Genomic DNA, 21167 nt, shown 5'->3' with positions numbered 1-21167 from the left:
GTCTGGTTTCTTTAGATTATTTCCTTTGCCCACTGGGTGGCGCTGTACTGCAGCTTGTATCTGTAGGGTGCTGTAGAATGTCTCTGCCTGTGGGGGGGACTGTGGTTCTATCCTCAATTCTGGTGTTGTGTACTCCTTGTCCCCTGGATGGCCCTCTTCTCCTTCTGCTGATGCTGGTACTGCTCCTGGTAAGAGTCTAAAAGTTTGGGTGGTGGGGGAATTGCTTTAACATGGTCATAACATGCATCATTTACAGGAGCTATTTGATTTGGAATTTTAGACATTTACATTTACATTTAAGTCATTTGGCAGACGCTCTTATCCAGAGCGACTTACAAATTGGTGAATTCACCTTCTGACATCCAGTGGAACAGCCACTTTACAATAGTGCATCTAAATCATTAAGGGGAAGGGGGGGGTGAGAAGGATTACTTATCCTATCCTAGGTATTCCTTGAAGAGGTGGGGTTTCAGGTGTCTCCGGAAGGTGGTGATTGACTCCGCTGTCCTGGCGTCGTGAGGGAGTTTGTTCCACCATTGGGGGGCCAGAGCAGCGAACAGTTTTGACTGGGCTGAGCGGGAACTGTACTTCCTCAGTGGTAGGGAGGCGAGCAGGCCAGAGGTGGATGAACGCAGTGCCCTTGCTTGGGTGTAGGGCCTGATCAGAGCCTGGAGGTACTGCGGTGCCGTTCCCCTCACAGCTCCGTAGGCAAGCACCATGGTCTTGTAGCGGATGCGAGCTTCAACTGGAAGCCAGTGGAGAGAGCGGAGGAGCGGGGTGACGTGAGAGAACTTGGGAAGGTTGAACACCAGACGGGCTGCGGCGTTCTGGATGAGTTGTAGGGTTTAATAGCACAGGCAGGGAGCCCAGCCAACAGCGAGTTGCAGTAATCCAGACGGGAGATGACAAGTGCCTGGATTAGGACCTGCGCCGCTTCCTGTGTGAGGCAGGGTCGTACTCTGCGGATGTTGTAGAGCATGAACCTACAGGAACGGGCCACCGCCATGATGTTGGTTGAGAACGACAGGGTGTTGTCCAGGATCACGCCAAGGTTCTTAGCGCTCTGGGAGGAGGACACAATGGAGTTGTCAACCGTGATGGCGAGATCATGGAACGGGCAGTCCTTCCCCGGGAGGAAGAGCAGCTCCGTCTTGCCGAGGTTCAGCTTGAGGTGGTGATCCGTCATCCACACTGATATGTCTGCCAGACATGCAGAGATGCGATTCGCCACCTGGTCATCAGAAGGGGGAAAGGAGAAGATTAATTGTGTGTCGTCTGCATAGCAATGATAGGAGAGACCATGTGAGGTTATGACAGAGCCAAGTGATTTGGTGTATAGCGAGAATAGGAGAGGGCCTAGAACAGAGCCCTGGGGGACACCAGTGGTGAGAGCGCGTGGCGAGGAGACAGATTCTCGCCACGCCACCTGGTAGGAGCGACCTGTCAGGTAGGACGCAATCCAAGCGTGGGCCGCGCCGGAGATGCCCAACTCGGAGAGGGTGGAGAGGAGGATCTGATGGTTCACAGTATCGAAGGCAGCCGATAGGTCTAGAAGGATGAGAGCAGAGGAGAGAGAGTTAGCTTTAGCAGTGCGGAGCGCCTCCGTGATACAGAGAAGAGCAGTCTCAGTTGAATGACTAGTCTTGAAACCTGACTGATTTGGATCAAGAAGGTCATTCTGAGAGAGATAGCGGGAGAGCTGGCCAAGGACGGCACGTTCAAGAGTTTTGGAGAGAAAAGAAAGAAGGGATACTGGTCTGTAGTTGTTGACATCGGAGGGATCGAGTGTAGGTTTTTTCAGAAGGGTGCAACTCTCGCTCTCTTGAAGACGGAAGGGACGTAGCCAGCGGTCAGGGATGAGTTGATGAGCGAGGTGAGGTAAGGGAGAAGGTCTCCGGAAATGGTCTGGAGAAGAGAGGAGGGGATAGGGTCAAGCGGGCAGGTTGTTGGGCGGCCGGCCGTCACAAGAAGCGAGATTTCATCTGGAGAGAGGGGGAGAAAGAGGTCAGAGCACAGGGTAGGGCAGTGTGAGCAGAACCAGCGGTGTCGTTTGACTTAGCAAACGAGGATCGGATGTCGTCGACCTTCTTTTCAAAATGGTTGACGAAGTCATCTGCAGAGAGGGAGGAGGGGGGAGGGAGGAGGATTCAGGAGGGAGGAGAAGGTGGCAAAGAGCTTCCTAGGGTTAGAGGCAGATGCTTGGAATTTAGAGTGGTAGAAAGTGGCTTTAGCAGCAGAGACAGAGGAGGAAAATGTAGAGAGGAGGGAGTGAAAGGATGCCAGGTCCGCAGGGAGGCGAGTTCTCCTCCATTTCCGCTCGGCTGCCCGGAGCTCTGTTCTGTGAGCTCGCAATGAGTCGTCGAGCCACAGAGCGGGAGGGGAGGACCGAGCCGGCCTGGAGGATAGGGGACATAGAGAGTCAAAGGATGCAGAAAGGGAAGAGAGGAGGGTTGAGGAGGCAGAATCAGGAGATAGGTTGGAGAAGGTATGAGCAGAGGGAAGAGATGATAGGATGGAAGAGGAGAGAGTAGCGGGGGAGAGAGAGCGAAGGTTGGGACGGCGCGATACCATCCGAGTAGGGGCAGTGTGGGAAGTGTTGGATGAGAGCGAGATTGAAAAGGATACAAGGTAGTGGTCGGAGACTTGGAGGGGAGTTGCAATGAGGTTAGTGGAAGAACAGCATCTAGTAAAGATGAGGTCGAGCGTATTGCCTGCCTTGTGAGTAGGGGGGGAAGGTGAGAGGGTGAGGTCAAAAGAGGAGAGGAGTGGAAAGAAGGAGGCAGAGAGGAATGAGTCAAAGGTAGACGTGGGGAGGTTAAAGTCGCCCAGGACTGTGAGAGGTGAGCCGTCCTCAGGAAAGGAGCTTATCAAGGCATCAAGCTCATTGATGAACTCTCCGAGGGAACCTGGAGGGCGATAAATGATAAGGATGATAAGCTTGAAAGGGCTGGTAGAGAATGACCACCTGGGAGAGATGAGGATCCCGGTGCCACCACCCCGCTGACCAGAAGCTCTCGGGGTGTGCGAGAACACGTGGGCGGACGAAGAGAGAGCAGTAGGAGTAGCAGTGTTATCTGTGGTGATCCATGTTTCCGTCAGCGCCAAGAAGTCGAGGGACTGGAGGGAGGCATAGGCTGGGATGAACTCTGCCTTGTTGGCCGCAGATCGGCAGTTCCAGAGGCTACCGGAGACCTGGAACTCCACGTGGGTCGTGCGCGCTGGGACCACCAGATTAGGGTGGCCGCGGCCACGCGGTGTGGAGCGTTTGTATGGTCTGTGCAGAGAGGAGAGAACAGGGATAGATAGACACATAGTTGACAGGCTACAGAAGAGGCTACGCTAATGCAAAGGAGATTGGAATGACAAGTGGACTACACGTCTCGAATGTTCAGAAAGTTAGGCTTACGTAGCAAGAATCTTATTGACTAAAATGATACAGTACTGCTGGAGTAGGCTAGCTGGTAGTGGCTGCGATGTTGACACTACACTAATCAAGTCGTTCCGTCGAGTGTAATAGTTTCTACAGTGCTGCTATTCGGGGCTAGCTGGCTAGCTAGCAGGTTGATTGCGTTACGTTACCTTAAAAGAACGACAATAGCTGGCTAGCTAACCTAGAAAATCGCTCTAGGCTACACAATTGTCTTAGATACAAAGACGGCTATGTAGCTAGCTAGCTACGATCAAACAAATCAAACCGTTGTACTGTAATAGTTTCTACAGTGCTGCTATTCGGGGGCTAGCTGGCTAGCTACGTTAAAAGAACGACAATAGCTAGCCAGCTAACCTAGAAAATCGCTCTAGACTACACAATTGTCTTAGATACAAAGACGGCTATGTAGCTGGCTAGCTACGATCAAACAAATCAAACCGTTGTACTGTAATGAAGTGAAATGAAAATGTGACCCGTTAGGACCCGTTTTGGTATCGAAAACAAATATTTATACATGTTATGATAAATTATTGAATTTGGTCTGTAATCCCAAATCCCATAGAAACACATTGAAGACCACATTCATAAACAGAAGTAAGGTTTTGAAGTGACTGTCATTCATCTAGTAGATACAAGAAATCTTGAACACATTTAACTTGTTTTTTGGGGGTAGGCACAAGTTGAGATGCAGCCTGTGCAACAAAAAGACCATATCTCTAGCTTTGACAGATTTTGATGTGGATATTATTATTATGTTACTTACATTTATGCACCGGTATGTCAATAGACTCTACCGTTGTTTACACATAGATTAATGATGTAGAGGGAGCCTTCAGTGACAGTTTTTCTTTAGGGGATCGGCATCTTCTGGTTGATATGATGCATCCTACACCAACTAAGAATAATCCACGGGTAACAATGCCCACAATGATGCCAACTAGTGATGCTGCAGCGATCCCCTTCTTCTCACCAATACCTGAGATGTCACACCCACACATATAACACACATATACACACAAAAACAGCATTATCCACATTTTTGCTGGAGAAGAATATAACTGCAATGATAAAACTTAGTTGATTTTTAAAGAATAATGATAGAGGAATTCACAGAAAGCGGAAGTTAGTAAATTAGACTGACAATGAGACACCATGCGTTGTGATTTGGTCTCTGCATTGATGTGATTGTTGACAATACACTGGATAAATCCATTACAACTGGAGACGGTGACTTCACAGAGTGACAGAGAATCCTGGTACAGTGTGTACTGACCTCATCACAGACAGAGAATATCCAGCTTGAACAATTCAGTGTGATATTAAAGTCCTGTACTTGTAGTATTTTATCTAGCTTTTATTTAACTAGGCAAGTCAGTTAAGAACCAATTATTTTTACAATGACAGCCTATCAGGGAACAGTGAGTTAACTCAAATCAAATCAAATGTATTTATATAGCCCTTCGTACATCAGCTGATATCTCAAAGTGCTGTACAGAAAACCAGCCTAAAACCCCAAACAGCAAGCAATGCAGGTGTAGAAGCACGGTGGCTAGGAAAAACTCCCTAGAAAGGCCAAAACCTAGGAAGAAACCTAGAGAGGAACCAGGCTATGTGGGGTGGCCAGTCCTCTTCTGGCTGTGCCGGGTGGAGATTATAACAGAACATGGCCAAGATGTTCAAATGTTCATAAATGACCAGCATGGTCGAATAATAATAAGGCAGAACAGTTGAAACTGGAACAGCAGCACGGCCAGGTGGACTGGGGACAGTAAGGAGTCATCATGTCAGATAGTCCTGAGGCATGATCCTAGGGCTCAGGTCCTCCGAGAGAGAGAAAGAGAGAAAGAGAGAATTTGAGAGAGAGCACACTTAGATTCACACAGGACACCGAATAGGACAGGAGAAGTACTCAAGATATAACAAACTGACAGTATCCCCCCGACACAAACTACTGCAGCATAAATACTGGAGGCTGAGACATGAGGGGTCAGGGGACACTGTGGCCCCATCTGAGGACACCCCCGGACAGGGCCAAACAGGAAGGATATAACCCCACCCACTTTGCCAAAGCATAGCCCCCACACCACTAGAGGGATATCTTCAACCACCAACTTACCATCCTGAGACAAGACTGAGTATAGCCCACAAAGATCTCCGCCACGGGACAACCCAAGGGTGGGGGCGCCAACCCAGACAGGATGACCACATCAGTGAATCAACCCACTCAGGTGACGCACCCCCTCCAGGGATGGTATGAGAGAGCCCCAGTAAGCCAGTGACTCAGCCCCTGTAATAGGGTTAGAGGCAGAGAATCCCAGTGGAAAGAGGGGAACTGGCCAGGCAGAGACAGCAAGGGCGGTTCGTTGCTCCAGAGCCTTTCCGTTCACCTTCCCACTCCTGGGCCAGACTACACTCAATCATATGACCCACTGAAGCGATGAGTCTTCAGTAAAGACTTAAAGGTTGAGACCGAGTTTGCGTCTCTGACATGGGTAGGCAGACATTCCATAAAAATGGAGCTCTAGAGGAGAAAGCCCTGCCTCCAGCTGTTTGCTTAGAAATTCTAGGGACAATTAGGAGGCCTGCGTCTTGTGACCGTAGCGTACGTGTAGGTATGTACGGCAGGACCAAATCAGAGAGATAGGTAGGAGCAAGCCCATGTAATGCTTTGTAGCTTAGCAGTAAAACCTTGAAATCAGCCCTTGCTTTGACAGGAAGCCAGTGTAGGGAGGCTAGCACTGGAGTAATATGATCAATTTTTTTGGTTCTAGTCAGGATTCTAGCAGCCGTATTTAGTACTAACTGAAGTTTATTTAGCGCTTTATCCGGGTGGCCGGAAAGTAGAGCATTGCAGTAGTCTAACCTAGAAGTGACAAAAGCATGGATTAATTTTTCTGCATCATTTTTTGACAGAAATTTTCTGATTTTTGCAATGTTACGTAGATGGAAAAAAGCGGTCCTTGAAATGGTCTTGATATGTTCTTCAAAAGAGAGATCAGGGTCCAGAGTAACGCCGAGATCCTTCACAGTTTTATTTGAGACGACTGTACAACCATTAAGATTAATTGTCAGATTCAACAGAAGGTCTCTTTGTTTCTTGGGACCGAGAACAAGCATCTCTGTTTTGTCCGAGTTTAAAATTAGAAAGTTTGCAGCCATCCACTTCCTTATGTCTGAAACACATGCTTCTAGCGAGGGCAATTTTGGGGCTTCACCATGTTTCATTGAAATGTACAGCTGTGTGTCATCCACATAGCAGTGAAAGTTAACATTATGTTTTTGAATGACATCCCCAAGAGGTAAAATATATAGTGACAACAATAGTGGTCCTAAAACGGAACCTTGAGGAACACCGAAATTTACAGTTGATTTGTCAGAGGACAAACCATTCACAGAGACAAACAGATCTTTCCAACAGATAAGATCTAAACCAGGCCAGAACTTGTCCGTGTAGACCAATTTGGGTTTCCAATCTCTCCAAAAGAATGTGGTGAATGATGGTATCAAAAGCAGCACTAAGGTCTAGGAGCACGAGAACAGATGCAGAGCCTCGGTCTGATGCCATTAAAAGGTCATTTACCACCTTCACAAGTGCAGTCTCAGTGCTATGATGGGGTCTAAAACGAGACTGAAGCATTTCGTATACATTGTTTGTTTTCAGGAAGGCAGTGAGTTGCTGCGCAACAGCCTTTTCTAAATGAAAGATTCGATATAGGCCGATAGTTTTTTATATTTTCTGGGTCAAGGTTTGGCTATTTCAAGAGAGGCTTTATTACTGCCATTTTTAGTGAGTATGGTACACATCCGGTGGATAGAGAGCCGTTTATTATGTTAAACATAGGAGGGCCAAGCACAGGAAGCAGCTCTTTCAGTAGTTTAGTTGGAATAGGTTCCAGTATGCAGCTTGAAGGTTTAGAGGCCATGATTATTTTCATCATTGTGTCAAGAGATATAGTACTAAAACACTTGAGCGTCTCTCTTGATCCTAGGTTGTGCAGACTCAGGACAACTGAGCTTTGAAGGAATACGCAGATTTAAAGAGGAGTCCGTAATTTGCTTTCTAATAATCATGATCTTTTCCTCAAAGAAGTTCATGAATTTATCACTGCTAAAGTGAAAGCCATCCTCTCTTGGGGAATGCTGCTTTTTAGTTAGCTTTGCGACAGTATCAAAAAGGAATTTCGGATTGTTCTTATTTTCCTCAAATAAGTTAGAAAAATAGGATGATCGAGCAGCAGTAAGGGCTCTTCGGTACGGCACGGTACTGTCTTTCCAAGCTAGTCGGAAGACTTCCAGTTTGGTGTGGCGCCATTTCCGTTCCAATTTTCTGGAAGCTTGCTTCAGAGCTCGGGTATTTTCTGTGTACCAGGGAGCTAGTTTCTTATGAGAAATGTTTTTAGTTTTTAGGGGTGCAACTGCATCTGGGGTATTTGCGCAAGGTTAAATTGAGTTCCTCAGTTTGGTGGTTAACTGATTTTTGTCCTCTGGCGTCCTTGGGTAGACAGGGGGAATCTGGAAGGACATCAAGGAATCTTTGTGTTGTCTCTGAATTTATAGCATGACTTTTGATGTTCCTTGGTTGGGGTCTGAGCAGTTTATTTGTTGCAATTGCAAACGTAATAAAATGGTGGTCCGATAGTCCAGGATTATGAGGAAAAACATTAAGATCCACAACATGTATTCCATGTGACAAAACTAGGTCCAGAGTATGACTGTGACAGTGAGTGGGTCCAGAGACATGTTGGACAAAACCCACTGAGTCGGTTTTGTTAACTGCCTCGTTCAGAGGAACGACAGATTTTACGTTGGGGATTCGATCTATCATGATTAAATGTAGTTAGTTGTTTCATACAGAGAATCTGTTCTGTCATGATTAAATATGGTCCGTGCACCAATCTTTCCAGAATACTTACATAATTATTATTTAAAAAATACAAGGAATTTTCAGGTAACTGGCAAAATAAAGGAACCGCTTGAGTCAATGAGGGGTACAAAGTATATTGAAAGCAGGTGCTTTCACACAAAAGCGGTTTCTGAGTTAATTAAGCAATTAACAACCCATCATGCTTAAGGTCATGTCTAAAAATACTTGGCATGTGCAGTTTCCTATTATTTGGGCTACAATGGCTATGCCCCCATAGGATGACATTGCCCCCATCCACAGGGCACGAGTGGTTCCCGAAAGGTTTGATGAGCATGAAAAGGAAGTAAACCATATGCCATGGCCGTCTCAGTTACCAGATCCCAACCCAATTGTCCACTTAAGGGTGATTGTGGAGTGTCGCCTAAGACAGCGTTTTCCACCACCATCAACAAAATACCACAGACACTTAGAATCCATGCCATTGAAGCTTTTCTGGCTAGAGGCCCAATACCCTATTAAGACACTTGATGTTGGTGCTTCCCTTATTTTGCCAGTTATCTGTAGCTACACAGCAGAGCTGTGGAAAAACACAAACGTTAAGGCAAATGCAGTTCATGTTCCAATCTTTACAAAGTACTGTATGACAACCATATCTCTTCAATCACTATATGAAATTAAATGTTGGGGTGTATGGTCAGAACAGTCTCCACTCAAAATAAAACCAGCATGATACAATTGCCTTTCATATGTTATTTTGAGACACATAAAAACTCAAAATATGTCTAAAAATCACAAATAAAGAAATAGGATGAAGCATTAATAGATGGAGGCTTGATGAAGTGAACAAATATCTACCATCATCTTCAGAGTGTCCAGAGTTGAGGTATGGAGGTGCGGGGTTTTATGACACCTCACGCCCATTGTAAATTATAAGGCAGCATGAATCAAAACATTTTAGCATTCTCCCATTTTTTCCAAAAATGTACCTCTAAATATATGAAAGTGTATTTTGTAGAGTGTAGAGTGTGTGACACACGTGCAACACGTGAAGGAGCTAACAAATAGAGAGAGAAAGGTTACAGGGGAAAAGCAGTCAGACTTCACCTTTAGTGGGTACAGCCTGGTAAACATCTGGGGTTTCTTATCGCCCCCTTCAGGGACAGGCCTGTAACTACTCCACATTCCAGTGGATCACGAGATAGAAACTAATATGGTCATTGGTCATTATAACAACAGCGTAAGCCCTCAGTCTACTGGGTCTGCCCTCTTATTCCTTCCTCTCTCTATCTCATCATAATAGTAGAGACATGGAACACTTCTGTATGGGTTCATATCAGTCTCCATTTTTAATTCCATAGTGGAACATTCATCTGGCTCCTTTAACAATTACTGAAACCATTTGACAAAATACATGTTGAAAATGTATATCTGCTGTAAAAAATTATTATTTATTTTTTTACAAAATACTTAGTAGACAGTAAGAGTAAGAGTTTAAAGGGAGACTCAGCGATATGACGTAGATGCAGAAAGTGCACAGTGGTTCAATTTCCACAACAACTAAGAGTGTTTAACTTCTCTGCTGAATTGGTCCAGTGGCTAACACGCTGAACAGCGTGAGGTGAACCCGTGCATATGCGCAGATACTGTGTGTGACTGTGTGAGAGTGAAGTCTTGCATCTCACTCATCTCAATATCTGCGATGCTACTTGTGGCAATGTCATTTCGCTGAGTCTACCTTAAATATAAAAATAAGCATTAAAGCTGCATTATGTAAATATACATTTTTTATTAAAAAAACTATATCTACGTGTTCCAACTCAATTGTTATAGCAGGTTCAGCCAATCAAGTATAAACACATCTTTAGTATTCTAAATTCAAATTAAAAACTGAAAAGATTCACGTACTGTATACTCTAAAGCATGAGGCTCAACTATTTCCACCTGCATGTAAAAAGCATGACATTATGTAAAACATAACACATTAAAAAATTGCAGCAAATTCAACTTTTAAACAAAAAAAGGCACTACACTCTTGTTTTATTAACGAACTGAAATAAATCAACAATAACAAAAAAAAGCTTACAAGCCACCAAAAGCTGAAAATGTAAACTTACAAAACCATAACATTCAGCATTTGTGAAATTCCATTCACTGATATTAAACTCAGTAAACACTATCATATATCAACGGCGAAAACCAAATGGCAAAAACCACAAAAGTGGTTGTTCAGCTTACAGTTCATACCGTAATGATCACATGGATGATTCGTTCTGTTCGTTGACATCATCACATGGTATCTGGTCTTGACAAGATTTGACTGTTGAACACAAACATGCAGGAATATAATGGATGGAAAGTAGCATTACTTATTTTGTACATAATGTTGACGCTACCGTCTCTTATGAACAAAAATAACTTCTGGATATCAGGACTGAGATTACTGACCACGGACTGGCAGAATACTTTTTTCCTTTAACGAGTCTGACGAGTCCAACGCAAATTATATACTGCCTTCTCAGGAACAGGCCCAGATCCCCGTGATTTGCGTTTAGAGGAAGCAGAGGAAATGGGGCCAAAGGGCAGGCTGCTTTCTGAGAATTCGTAAGCGATTGAATAAACCCCCACTTCCTTCCATTCTGCTCGCTATCGTGCAATCTTTGGAGAATAAAATCGATGACCTACGCGGAAGATTGAACTACCAATGGGACATTCAAAACTGTAATATCTTATGCTTCATGGAGATGTGGCTGAATGACGACACTATCAACATACAGCTGGCTGGTTATACGCTGTACCGGCAGGATAGAACAGCGGCGTCTAGTAAGACAAGGGATGGTGGACTATGTATTTTTGTAAATAAAAGCTGGTGTATGATATCTAAGGAACTCTCGAGCTATTGCTCACATGAGGTAGAGTATCTCATGATAAGCTGTAGACCACACTATCTACCTAAAGAGTTTTCATCTGTATATTTTGTAGCTGTTTACATACCACCAAAGTCAGAGGCTGGCACTAAGATAGCATTGAGCTGTATTCCGCCATCAGCAAACAAGAAAACGCTCACCCAGAGGTGGCGCTCCTAGTAAATGGGGACATTAATACAGGGAAACTTAAATCAGTTTTACCAAATTTCTATCAGCATGTTACATGTGCAACCAGAGGGAAAAACTCCACACAGAGACGCATACAAAGCTCTCCCTCGCCCTCCATTTGACAAATCTGACCATAATTCTATCTTCCTGATTCCTGCATACATGCAAAAATTAAAGCAGGATGCACCCGTGACTAGATCAATAAAAAAAGTGGTCAGATGAAACAGATGCTAAGCTACAGGACGGTTTTGCTAGCACAGACTGGATTACGTTCCGTGATTCCTTCGATGGCATTGAGGAGTACATCACTGTTAGAGGAATTCTAAATTCCTATATGTTTTGTAGCCAAAACCAAAATCACACTCTATCTATTCAATAATAAGTTGTAAGTTAATCATTTTTGCATGAAATAGATCGAGACCAGTCTTAAAAACAAGTTCAGCATTTATTCTTGATGAGTACTGACCCAAAATACAAAGGACATTACACATTGTAAAGAGAGAACATAAAATGACGTCATCAGTTTCTCACACTCTCTCCGATCCACACAATAGCGCAGTGTCTTCAGGTCTGGAGATCGTCTTCTACTCCCCTCATAAAACAAACATTCCAATCTGTCTAAAAGATATACTCTTCTCCACTAATGGAACATCAAACAAACATTCTTATCTGTCTGAAAAGATATATGCCCTCCTTCTCCCTACAGACAATTAATTTGTTTTACCTACATTTTCGGTCCTAGTTTAACCAAAAATCCATACATTTCATACCATAACATAATAGTATTAAAACTATTAATCATTTCAACTATAATTTCCTCCAACAATCACATCAGTCATTGGCTTCATCAACAAGTGCATCGATGATGTGTCATCTGTAATCCATGGCTTCTGGTTGGTTTATGTATGTACGGTGACTGTGGTTGGTGTATGTACGTGTATGTACGTACGGTGACTGGTTGGTGTATGTACGTGTATGTACGTACGGTGACTGTGTTTTGCTGATGGCGGAATACAGCTCAATGCTATCTTAGTGCCAGCCTCTGACTGTGACGAATCAGTCACCGTGCGTACATACACCAACCAGAAGCCATGGATTACAGGGGACATCTACACTGAGCTAAAGCTGCTACTTTCAAGGAGAAGGAGTCTAACCCGGAAGCTTATAAGAAATCCCGCTATGCCCTCCGATGAACCATCAAACAGGTAAATCGTCAATACAGGACTAAGATCGAATCATACTACACTGGCTCTGACTGTCGTCAGATGTGGTAGGAATTGCAAACCATTACAGACTTCAAATGGAAGCACAGCCGAGAGCTGTCCAGTGACACGAGCAAACCAGATGACATAAACAACTTCTATGCTCACTTCGAGGCAAAAAAACACTAAAACATGCATGAGAGCACCAGCTGTTCTGGAAGACTGTGTGATCATGCTCTCCGCAGCCGATGTGTAAGACCTTTAAACAGGTCAACATTCACAAGGTTGCACGGCCAGACGATTACTAGTGTACTGCGAGCATGAGGTGACCAACTGGCAAGTGTCTTCATTGACATTTTCAACCTCTCCCTGTCCGAGTCTGTAATTCCAACAGTTTTAAGCAGACCACCACAGTGCCTGTCCAAGAACACTAAGGTAACCTTCCTAAATGACTACCGACCTGCAGCACTCAACGTCTGTAGCCATGAAGTGCTTTGAACGGCTGGTCATGTCTCACATCAACACCAAAGTCGCAGAAACTCTAGACCCACTCCAATTTGCATACCATCCCAACAGATCCACAGACAATGCAATCTCTATTGCACTCCACACATTTCCCTTTCCCACCTGGACAAAAGGAATACCTATGTGAGAATGCTATTCATTGACGACAGCTCAGCTTTCAACACCTTAGTGCCCTCAAAGATCATGACTAAGCTAAGGACCCTGGGACTAAACACCTCCCTTTGCAACTGGATCCTTGGCTTCTTGACGGGCCTCCCCCAGGTGGTAAGGGTAGGTAACAACACATCTGCCACGCTGATCCTCAACACAGGGGCCCCTCAGGGGTGCGTGCTCCGTCCCCTCATATCCTCCCTGTTCACTCATTATTGCACGGCCAGGCACTACTCCAACACCATCATTAAGTTTGCCGATGACACAACAGCGGGAGGCCTGATCACAGACCATGACAAGACAGCCTATAGGGATGAGGTCAGAGACCAGGCCGTGTGGTGACAAGACAAAGGAGATTATTGTGGACTACTGGAAAAAGAGTACAGAGCATGCCCCCATTCTCATCGACTGGGCTGCAGTGGAGCAGGATGAGAGCTTCAAGTTCCTTGGTGTCCACATCACCAACAAACTAACATGGTCCAATCACACCAAGACAGTTGTGAAAACACACAACAAAACCTTTTCACGTTCAGGAGAGTGAAAAAATATGGCATGGGTCCTCAGATCCTCAAAAGGTTCTACAGTTGCACCACCGAGAGCATTGGAGATCTACTGGTTGCATCACCGCCTGGTATGGCAACTGCCCGGCCTCCGACCACAAGGCACTACAGAAGGGAATGCGAAAGGCCCACTACATCACTTGGGCCAAGCTTCCTGCCATCCAGGACCTCTATACCAGGTGGTGTCAGAGGAAGGCCCTAAAAATTGTCAAGGACTCCAGCCACCCTATACATAGACTGTTTTCTTTGCTACTGCACGTCAAGCGGTACCGGAGTGCCAAGTCTATGTCCAAGAGGCTTCTAAACAGCCTCTAACCCCAAGAAATGAGACTCCTGAACATCTAATCAAATGGCTATCCAGACTATTTGCGTTGCCACCCCCCCCCCATTTTACACAGCTGCAACTCAGTTGTTATCATCTATGCATAATCACTTTCATAACTCTACTTAAATGGACATTTTACCTCAGCTAACCTGTGCTCCCACACATTGACTCTGTACCGGCACCCCCCTGTATATAGTCTCGCGATTATTTTACTGCTGCTCTGTAATTACTTGTTACAACATGTACTGTATTTCTTTATCTTATCCATATTTTTTTAACTGCATTGTTGGTTAGGGAGTCGTAAGTAAGTCTTTCACTGTAAGGTCTGCACCTGATTCGGCACAAGTGACTAATACAATCTGATTTGATTTGATTTGACATAAAGAAGGAGATTATCAAGCTGGATGAGCTGAGTGTAAATACACTGAGAGAAAGTTCTCACCTCGAGCCCTGCAGCATTTCACCGTCAGCACGATGGACACCAGTAGAAAGGGAGACATCACCAGTAGACCACACAGCAGCCTGGGCAGAGAGATGGAGACAACAGAACCTGGAGGGACTAGAAAAACACCTGTTTTACCGTCAACATACTTGAACACACACACACACACACACACACACACTGCTCTTCTCACCTCTCACTGTCACCCAGCTCTCTGGTGATTCTCCTTCATCAGATGTACACTTATAGAATCCTTCATCTGACTTGGATACTGTAGGGATGGTCATCTCTCCTGTGGTCTCATTCTTGATGAGTGTTCCATCTTTGTAGAAATCAGTCTTGAGTTTAGGATTTGTTCCCTGATGTCTAAATGTACAGGTCAGAGTCAGAGTGTCTCCTTCAGTCACACGATGGACAGGACTCTCCAGGATCACATCACCATCTGTGTAACATAATATATCAATAATACTGTACATCTGGATTCATCACTCACAATACATCAACATCTTATGAGCTTGTATTATATTTTATGGGACACAATCATTCAGTTATAGAATGAAACATAACATGCATTGAAATGTAAAAACGCTAGTGAATGTTGTACAATAGACGTACCATTTACTGTGATGTTGACAGCATTACTGTTCTCTCCTGATCCAGACTCGCACCAGAACACTCCACTGGACCGTGTGTCCAATGATGTGATGGTGCAGGTGGATTCTGTTATTGATCTCCAGGTAGATGGACACTCTGACCGCCATGCTGTCTCTGTGTATCTCTTCAGTCTCCATCCAGTAGAGTTCCCCTTCAACTCACAGATCAGTGAGAGAGACTTTGATGTAAAGTGTTGAGTTCTGTTGGGATTTACTGTAAGAGACACTGAAGGCTGCAGATCTGAAACAAAGAGAGAGTCAAACCTATAGTTATATAGACACATGAGGGTGACTTAAAGATGATTTAATACAGTTTAAATGCAGTTGGTTACCTCCTGACCAGAGAAACTGAGGTTGACTGTAGAGTGTATCATAGACTGGGTCTCCTCTCCCAGCTCTACACACATATCCTCCTGTGGGAGTAGGACCAGCAGGGATCAGAGTGTAGGAGTCTTCACTAGTCACATTGTCAGATAGGGGCTGTAGAGAGTAAGACTTGTCTGATAGGGAGGGTGACCCAGCTCTGTAGGGAACAGTCCTGTACCAGGAGAACCTCCAGCCTGTTGACGTCTTGTCAACTTCACAACTCAGAGCCACTGAGTCTCCAGGATTCATCCACTGAGGAGAGATACTCAGGACAGGTTGGGGTTGATCTGTGATTTGATAGAGGACAGGTTTCTGTTTTCTAACTTTCAGTTTTAGCAATGATTCTAGTTACCAATGGAGATGTTTACATGATTAGATAGACTTACCAGACACAGTCAGTTGTACAGCATCACTGGTCTTGGAGAACTTGTTTCCCTTTACACCCTCACAGGTATATGAACCACTGTTAGACCTGTAGACAGGACTGATTCTGTACTCAGTCTTTGTTTTAAAGGGGATCACTAACTCACTATTCTTATACCATCTGTAGTTCCAGTCAGTGTCTCCTCCTCCCTGCATGTCACATCTCATAGTAACAGTCTCTCCACTGAATATCTGGGTCCAGTTGGGTTGGAGGGTCAGAACAGCAACAGGCCTCTCTGCATAGACACAACACAGACAACAGTTGCACAATTTGAATGTATTAATTTATCAATAGGTCAACTCATGAATATAGCTTCAAGTTAGCTATAATTGTTGTGATACAATGAGCAGACAACATATTATACCCTAGATTACTTTCTATCCTCACTAACAGCCATTTATCATAAAACTGTTTTCGACTCACCAGTAACGTGTATCTGGACTGGGTCACTGTACAGGGTGTAGTAGACTGGGTCTCCTCTCCCAGCTCTGCACCAGTACTGTCCTCCATCAGAGACACTGACCCTGCTGAGTGTGTAGGAGTATCCAGAGGTTGTGGTTACTGGTGTAGAGTCTGGTCTGTGTCTGTACCAGTATAACGTCCATCCAGGAGACTCTACAGTACAGCTCAGTGTCACACTGTCTCCTGTGAATATACTCTCTTTGTCTGAAGTCAGTGTGGTCTTTGGCTGATAGTCTGTTGGTATGTCAAAAGGTTTGAGTGATAAGATAACAACAACGAGAACAACAACAACAGCAACAACAACTAAAAGACTCACTATTCACAGTAACAGAGACATCATCACTGATGGATGAAGATGTGGGTCTGGATCTTCTCTCTCCCTGACACCAGTAGAGACCCTGGTCAGACTCAGCAGCTCTACTGATGGTGAGGGTGTCTCCTCTTATAGTGTGTCTGACAGACTGGGATACTACATTATCATTCCTGTCTTTGTACCACTTATAACTCCAGATACAGTCAGACCCTACTGAAAACAGAGTAACTGTCTCTTCGGGGAACACAAGGTTTGGATCTACAGTTCAGTTGAGCATAGTGCAAGTAGTTAGAGCTTTGGACAAGTAACCGAAATGTTTCAAGATCGAATCCCCGAGCTGACAAGATAAAATTATGTCATTCTGCCCCTGAACAAGGCAGTGAACCCACGGTTCCTAAGCCATCAGTGAAGATAATATTTTTTTCTTAACTGACATTTCTAGTTAAATAAAGGGAAAATAAACATATAAAAATAGATTAGGGTACAGTTCAGTAGAGCACAGAACAATAGAGTAGGGTACAGTTCAGTAGAGTACAGTACAATAGAGTAGGGTACAGTACGCTAGAGTACAGTACAATAGAGTAGGGTACAGTACGCTAGAGTACAGTACAATAGAGTAGGGTACAGTACGCTAGAGTACAGTACAATAGAGTAGGGTACTTTACACTAGAGTACAGTACAATAGAGTAGGGTAGAGTTCAGTAGAGCACAGTACAGTAGAGTAGGGTGCAGTTCAGTAGAGTACAGTACAATAGAGTAGGGTAGAGTTTAGTAGAGTACAGTACAGTAGAGTAGGGTACAGTTCAGTAGAGTACAGTACAGTAGGGTTGGGTACAGTTCAGTAGAGCACAGTACAGTAGGGTACAGTTCAGTAGAGTACAGTACAATAGAGTAGGGTGCAGTTCAGTAGAGTACAGTACAATAGAGTAGGGTAGAGTTCAGTAGAGTACAGTACAGTAGAGTAGGGTACAGTTCAGTAGAGTACAGTACAGTAGGGTTGGGTACAGTTCAGTAGAGCACAGTACAGTAGGGTACAGTTCAGTGGAGCACAGTAGAGTAGGGTAGGGCACAGTTCAGTAGAACACAGTACAGTAGGGTACAGATCAGTAGAGCACAGAACAATAGAGTAGGGTACAGTTCAGTAGAGTACAGTACAATAGAGTAGGGTACAGTTCAGTAGAGCACAGTACAGTAGGGTAGGATACAGTTAAGTAGAGCACAGTACAGTAGGGTACAGTTCAGTAGAGCACAGTACAGTAGGGTACAGTACAGTAGAGTAGGGTACAGTTCAGTAGAGCACAGTACAATAGAGTACGGTACAGTTCAGTAAGGTACAGTTCAGTAGAGCACAGTACAGTACAGTAGGGTAGGGTACAGTTCAGTAGAGTACAGTAGAGTAGGGTACAGTTCAGTAGAGCACAGTACAATTGAGTAGGGTACAGTTCAGTAGAGCACAGTACAGTAGGGTACATTCCAGTAGAGTACAGTAGAGTACAGTTCAGTAGAGTACAGTAAAAGAGAGTAGCGTACAGTTGAGTAGAGCACAATGAAAAAAGGAATAGGGTACAGTACAATAGAGTAGGGAACAGTTCAGTAGAGCACAGTACAGTAGGGTACAGTTCAGTAGAGTACAGTACAGTAGAGTAGGGAACAGTTCAGTAGAGCACAGTACAGTAGGGTACAGTTCAGTAGAGTACAGTACAGTAGAGTAGGGAACAGTTCAGTAGAGCACAGTACAGTAGGGTACAGTTCAGTAGAGTACAGTACAGTAGAGTAGGGAACAGTTCAGTAGAGCACAGTACAGTAGGGTACAGTTCAGTAGAGTACAGTAGAGTAGGGTAGGGTACAATTCAGTAGAGTACAGTACAGTAGAGTAGGGAACAGTTCAGTAGAGTACAGTACAATAGAGTAGGGTACAGTTCAGTAGAGTACAGTACAATAGAGTAGGGAACAGTTCAGTAGAGCACAGTACAATAGAGTAGGGTAGAGTTCAGTAGAGCACAGTACAGTAGGGTAGGATACAGTTAAGTAGAGCACAGTACAGTAGGGTTCAGTTCAGTAGAGCACAGTACAGTAGGGTTCAGTTCAGTAGAGCACAGTACAGTAGGGTAGGATACAGTTAAGTAGAGCACAGTACAGTAGGGTACAGTTCAGTAGAGCACAGTACAGTAGGGTACAGTACAGTAGAGTAGGGTACAGTACACTAGCGTAGGGTACAATAGAGTAGGGTACAGTACAGCAGGGTACAGTACAATAGAGTAGGGTACCGTACACTAGAGTAGGGTACAGTACACTAGAGTAGGGTACAATAGAGTAGGGTACAGTTCAGTAGAGTACAGTACAATAGAGTAGGGTAGAGTACACTAGCGTAGGGCACAATAGAGTAGGGTACAGTTCAGTAGAGTACAGTAGAGTACAGTTCAGTAGAGTGCAGTACAATAGAGTAGGGTACAGTTCAGTAAAGTACAGTACAGTAAAGTAGGGTACAGTTTACTAGAGTAGGGTACAGTTCAGTAGAGTACAGTACAATAGAGTACGGTACAGTTCAGTAGAGCACAGTCCAATAGAGTAGGGTACAGCAGAGTAAGGTACCGTACACTAGAGTAGGGTACAGTACACTGGAGTAGGGTACAATAGAGTAGGGTACAGTTCAGTAGAGTACAGTAGAGTACAGTTCAGTAGAGTGCAGTACAATAGAGTAGGGTACAGTTCAGTAGAGTACAGTACAATAGAGTAGGGTACAGTTCAGTAAAGCACAGTACAGTACAGTTCAGTAGAGCACAGTACAGTACAGTAAAGTATAGTACAGTTCAGTAGAATACAGTAGAGTAGGGTACAGTTCAGTAGAGCACAGTACAATATAGTAGGGTACAGTTCAGTAGAGCTCAGTACAGTAGGGTACAGTTCAGTTGAGCACAGTACAGTACAGTAGGGTACAGTACAGTAGAGTAGGGTACAATTCAGTAGAGCATAGTACAAAAGAGTAGGGCACAGTAGAGCAGAGCACAGTGCAATAGAGTAGAGTATAGTTCAGTAGAGCACAGTACAGTACAGTACACTAGAATAGGGTAGTGTTCAGTAGAGCACAGTACAATAGAGTAGGATATAGTTCAGTAGAGTACAGTGCAATAGAGTAGGGTACAGTACAGTAGAGTACAACAAAGTAGGGTACAGTACAGTAGAGTACAATAGAGTAGGGTACAGTACACTAGAGGACAATAGAGTAGGGTACACTACAGTAGAGTACAACAGAGTAGGGTACAGTACACTAGAGTAGGGTACAGTACAGTACAGTAGAATAGGGTACAGTACAGTAGAGTAGTATATAGTATTAGTACTGTTTTGGTCAAATGTTTGTCAATGTTTGGGGTCTTGGAGGGTTGGAACCCCCCTGTTGTCTATTCATCTCAAAACTCTACTCTTCTTCCTGAAGTGTCCACTTCCCACATGGTGGTCCTCTGTAACTCAGTTGGTAGACTATGGCACATGCAACATTAACATGTAGATGTGCTGCTTGTGTTGTTGTAACAGACACCATAATGGCACAGATACAAAGATGAAACCTCTATATAAATGTTTTCCTTTATGTTCAAACATGAAGTTTAGGAGTCAGTGTACAGGACAGACTCCTCTAAATTGAAATACAGTGTGTGTATAAACAATTACTCTGTAATAAACTAATTAACAATATGTTTGTTATTGCTTTGGAGTTTGGAGACTTCACAGAACAACACTGCACCAATACTTTAACTAAGAATTAACTAAGAATTCTGACACAATATAAATAGTGTCCATCTTTATGACAAAAAACACAAAGTAACTCACCTTTTACAGTGAGAGTGACAGGATCACTTGGTTGTGAAGATGTGGGTCTAGACACTCTTTTCCCTTCACACCAGTAGAGACCCTGGTCAGACTCAGCAGCTCTACTGATGGTGAGGGTGTCTCCTGTTATAGTGTGTCTGACAGACTGGCATACGACATTATAATTCCAGTCTTTGTACCTCTGATAGTTCCATCTACTGTCAGACCCAACTGAACACTTCAGAGTAACTGTCTCTCCAGTGTATGCTGGGTTTGGCTTCACAGTCAGAGTAGTTTTGGGAAGAGCTGTGAAAATAATGCACAAAACATCTGGATACCTGTCTGGTAATTCAGCAGATGCTGTAACATTGTGATAAAAGTAAATTTTACATATGTTGACTCCATTCAGTTAGAATTTACATAAAGTTATATAAAGCCAAATGCAGTCAGAGCAACAATCTTTCCAAAGTATGATATGACTTCAGTAAGTAGTTCAGTAACAATTATTTTAGACATATAAACTATATATGCAAAAGTATGTGGACACCCTTTCAA

The 21167-nt window shown here is 44.0% G+C and overlaps 1 protein-coding gene across 1 annotated transcript; it reads right to left on the bottom strand.

Annotated features, from left to right (window-relative positions):
* Nucleotides 1-113: 113 nt before the first annotated feature.
* Nucleotides 114-20918, bottom strand: LOC135531155 (basement membrane-specific heparan sulfate proteoglycan core protein-like; the record flags this gene model as incomplete). Its single annotated transcript, XM_064959269.1, has 9 exons — nt 114-223; nt 4341-4406; nt 14591-14698; nt 14784-15032; nt 15206-15484; nt 15576-15896; nt 15996-16268; nt 16457-16729; nt 20634-20918. Coding segments are annotated over 9 exons (1964 nt in total), but the record flags the coding sequence as incomplete, so codon positions are not given.
* Between the last annotated feature and the right edge of the window lie 249 nt (nt 20919-21167).

The sequence above is a fragment of the Oncorhynchus masou genome, unplaced genomic scaffold (assembly GCF_036934945.1).
Source record: "Oncorhynchus masou masou isolate Uvic2021 unplaced genomic scaffold, UVic_Omas_1.1 unplaced_scaffold_1533, whole genome shotgun sequence".
In the NCBI taxonomy this organism is placed as follows: domain Eukaryota; kingdom Metazoa; phylum Chordata; class Actinopteri; order Salmoniformes; family Salmonidae; genus Oncorhynchus; species Oncorhynchus masou.
The sequence above is the reverse complement of the archived record's forward strand: the minus strand, read 5'-3'. Positions and strand labels throughout refer to the sequence as shown.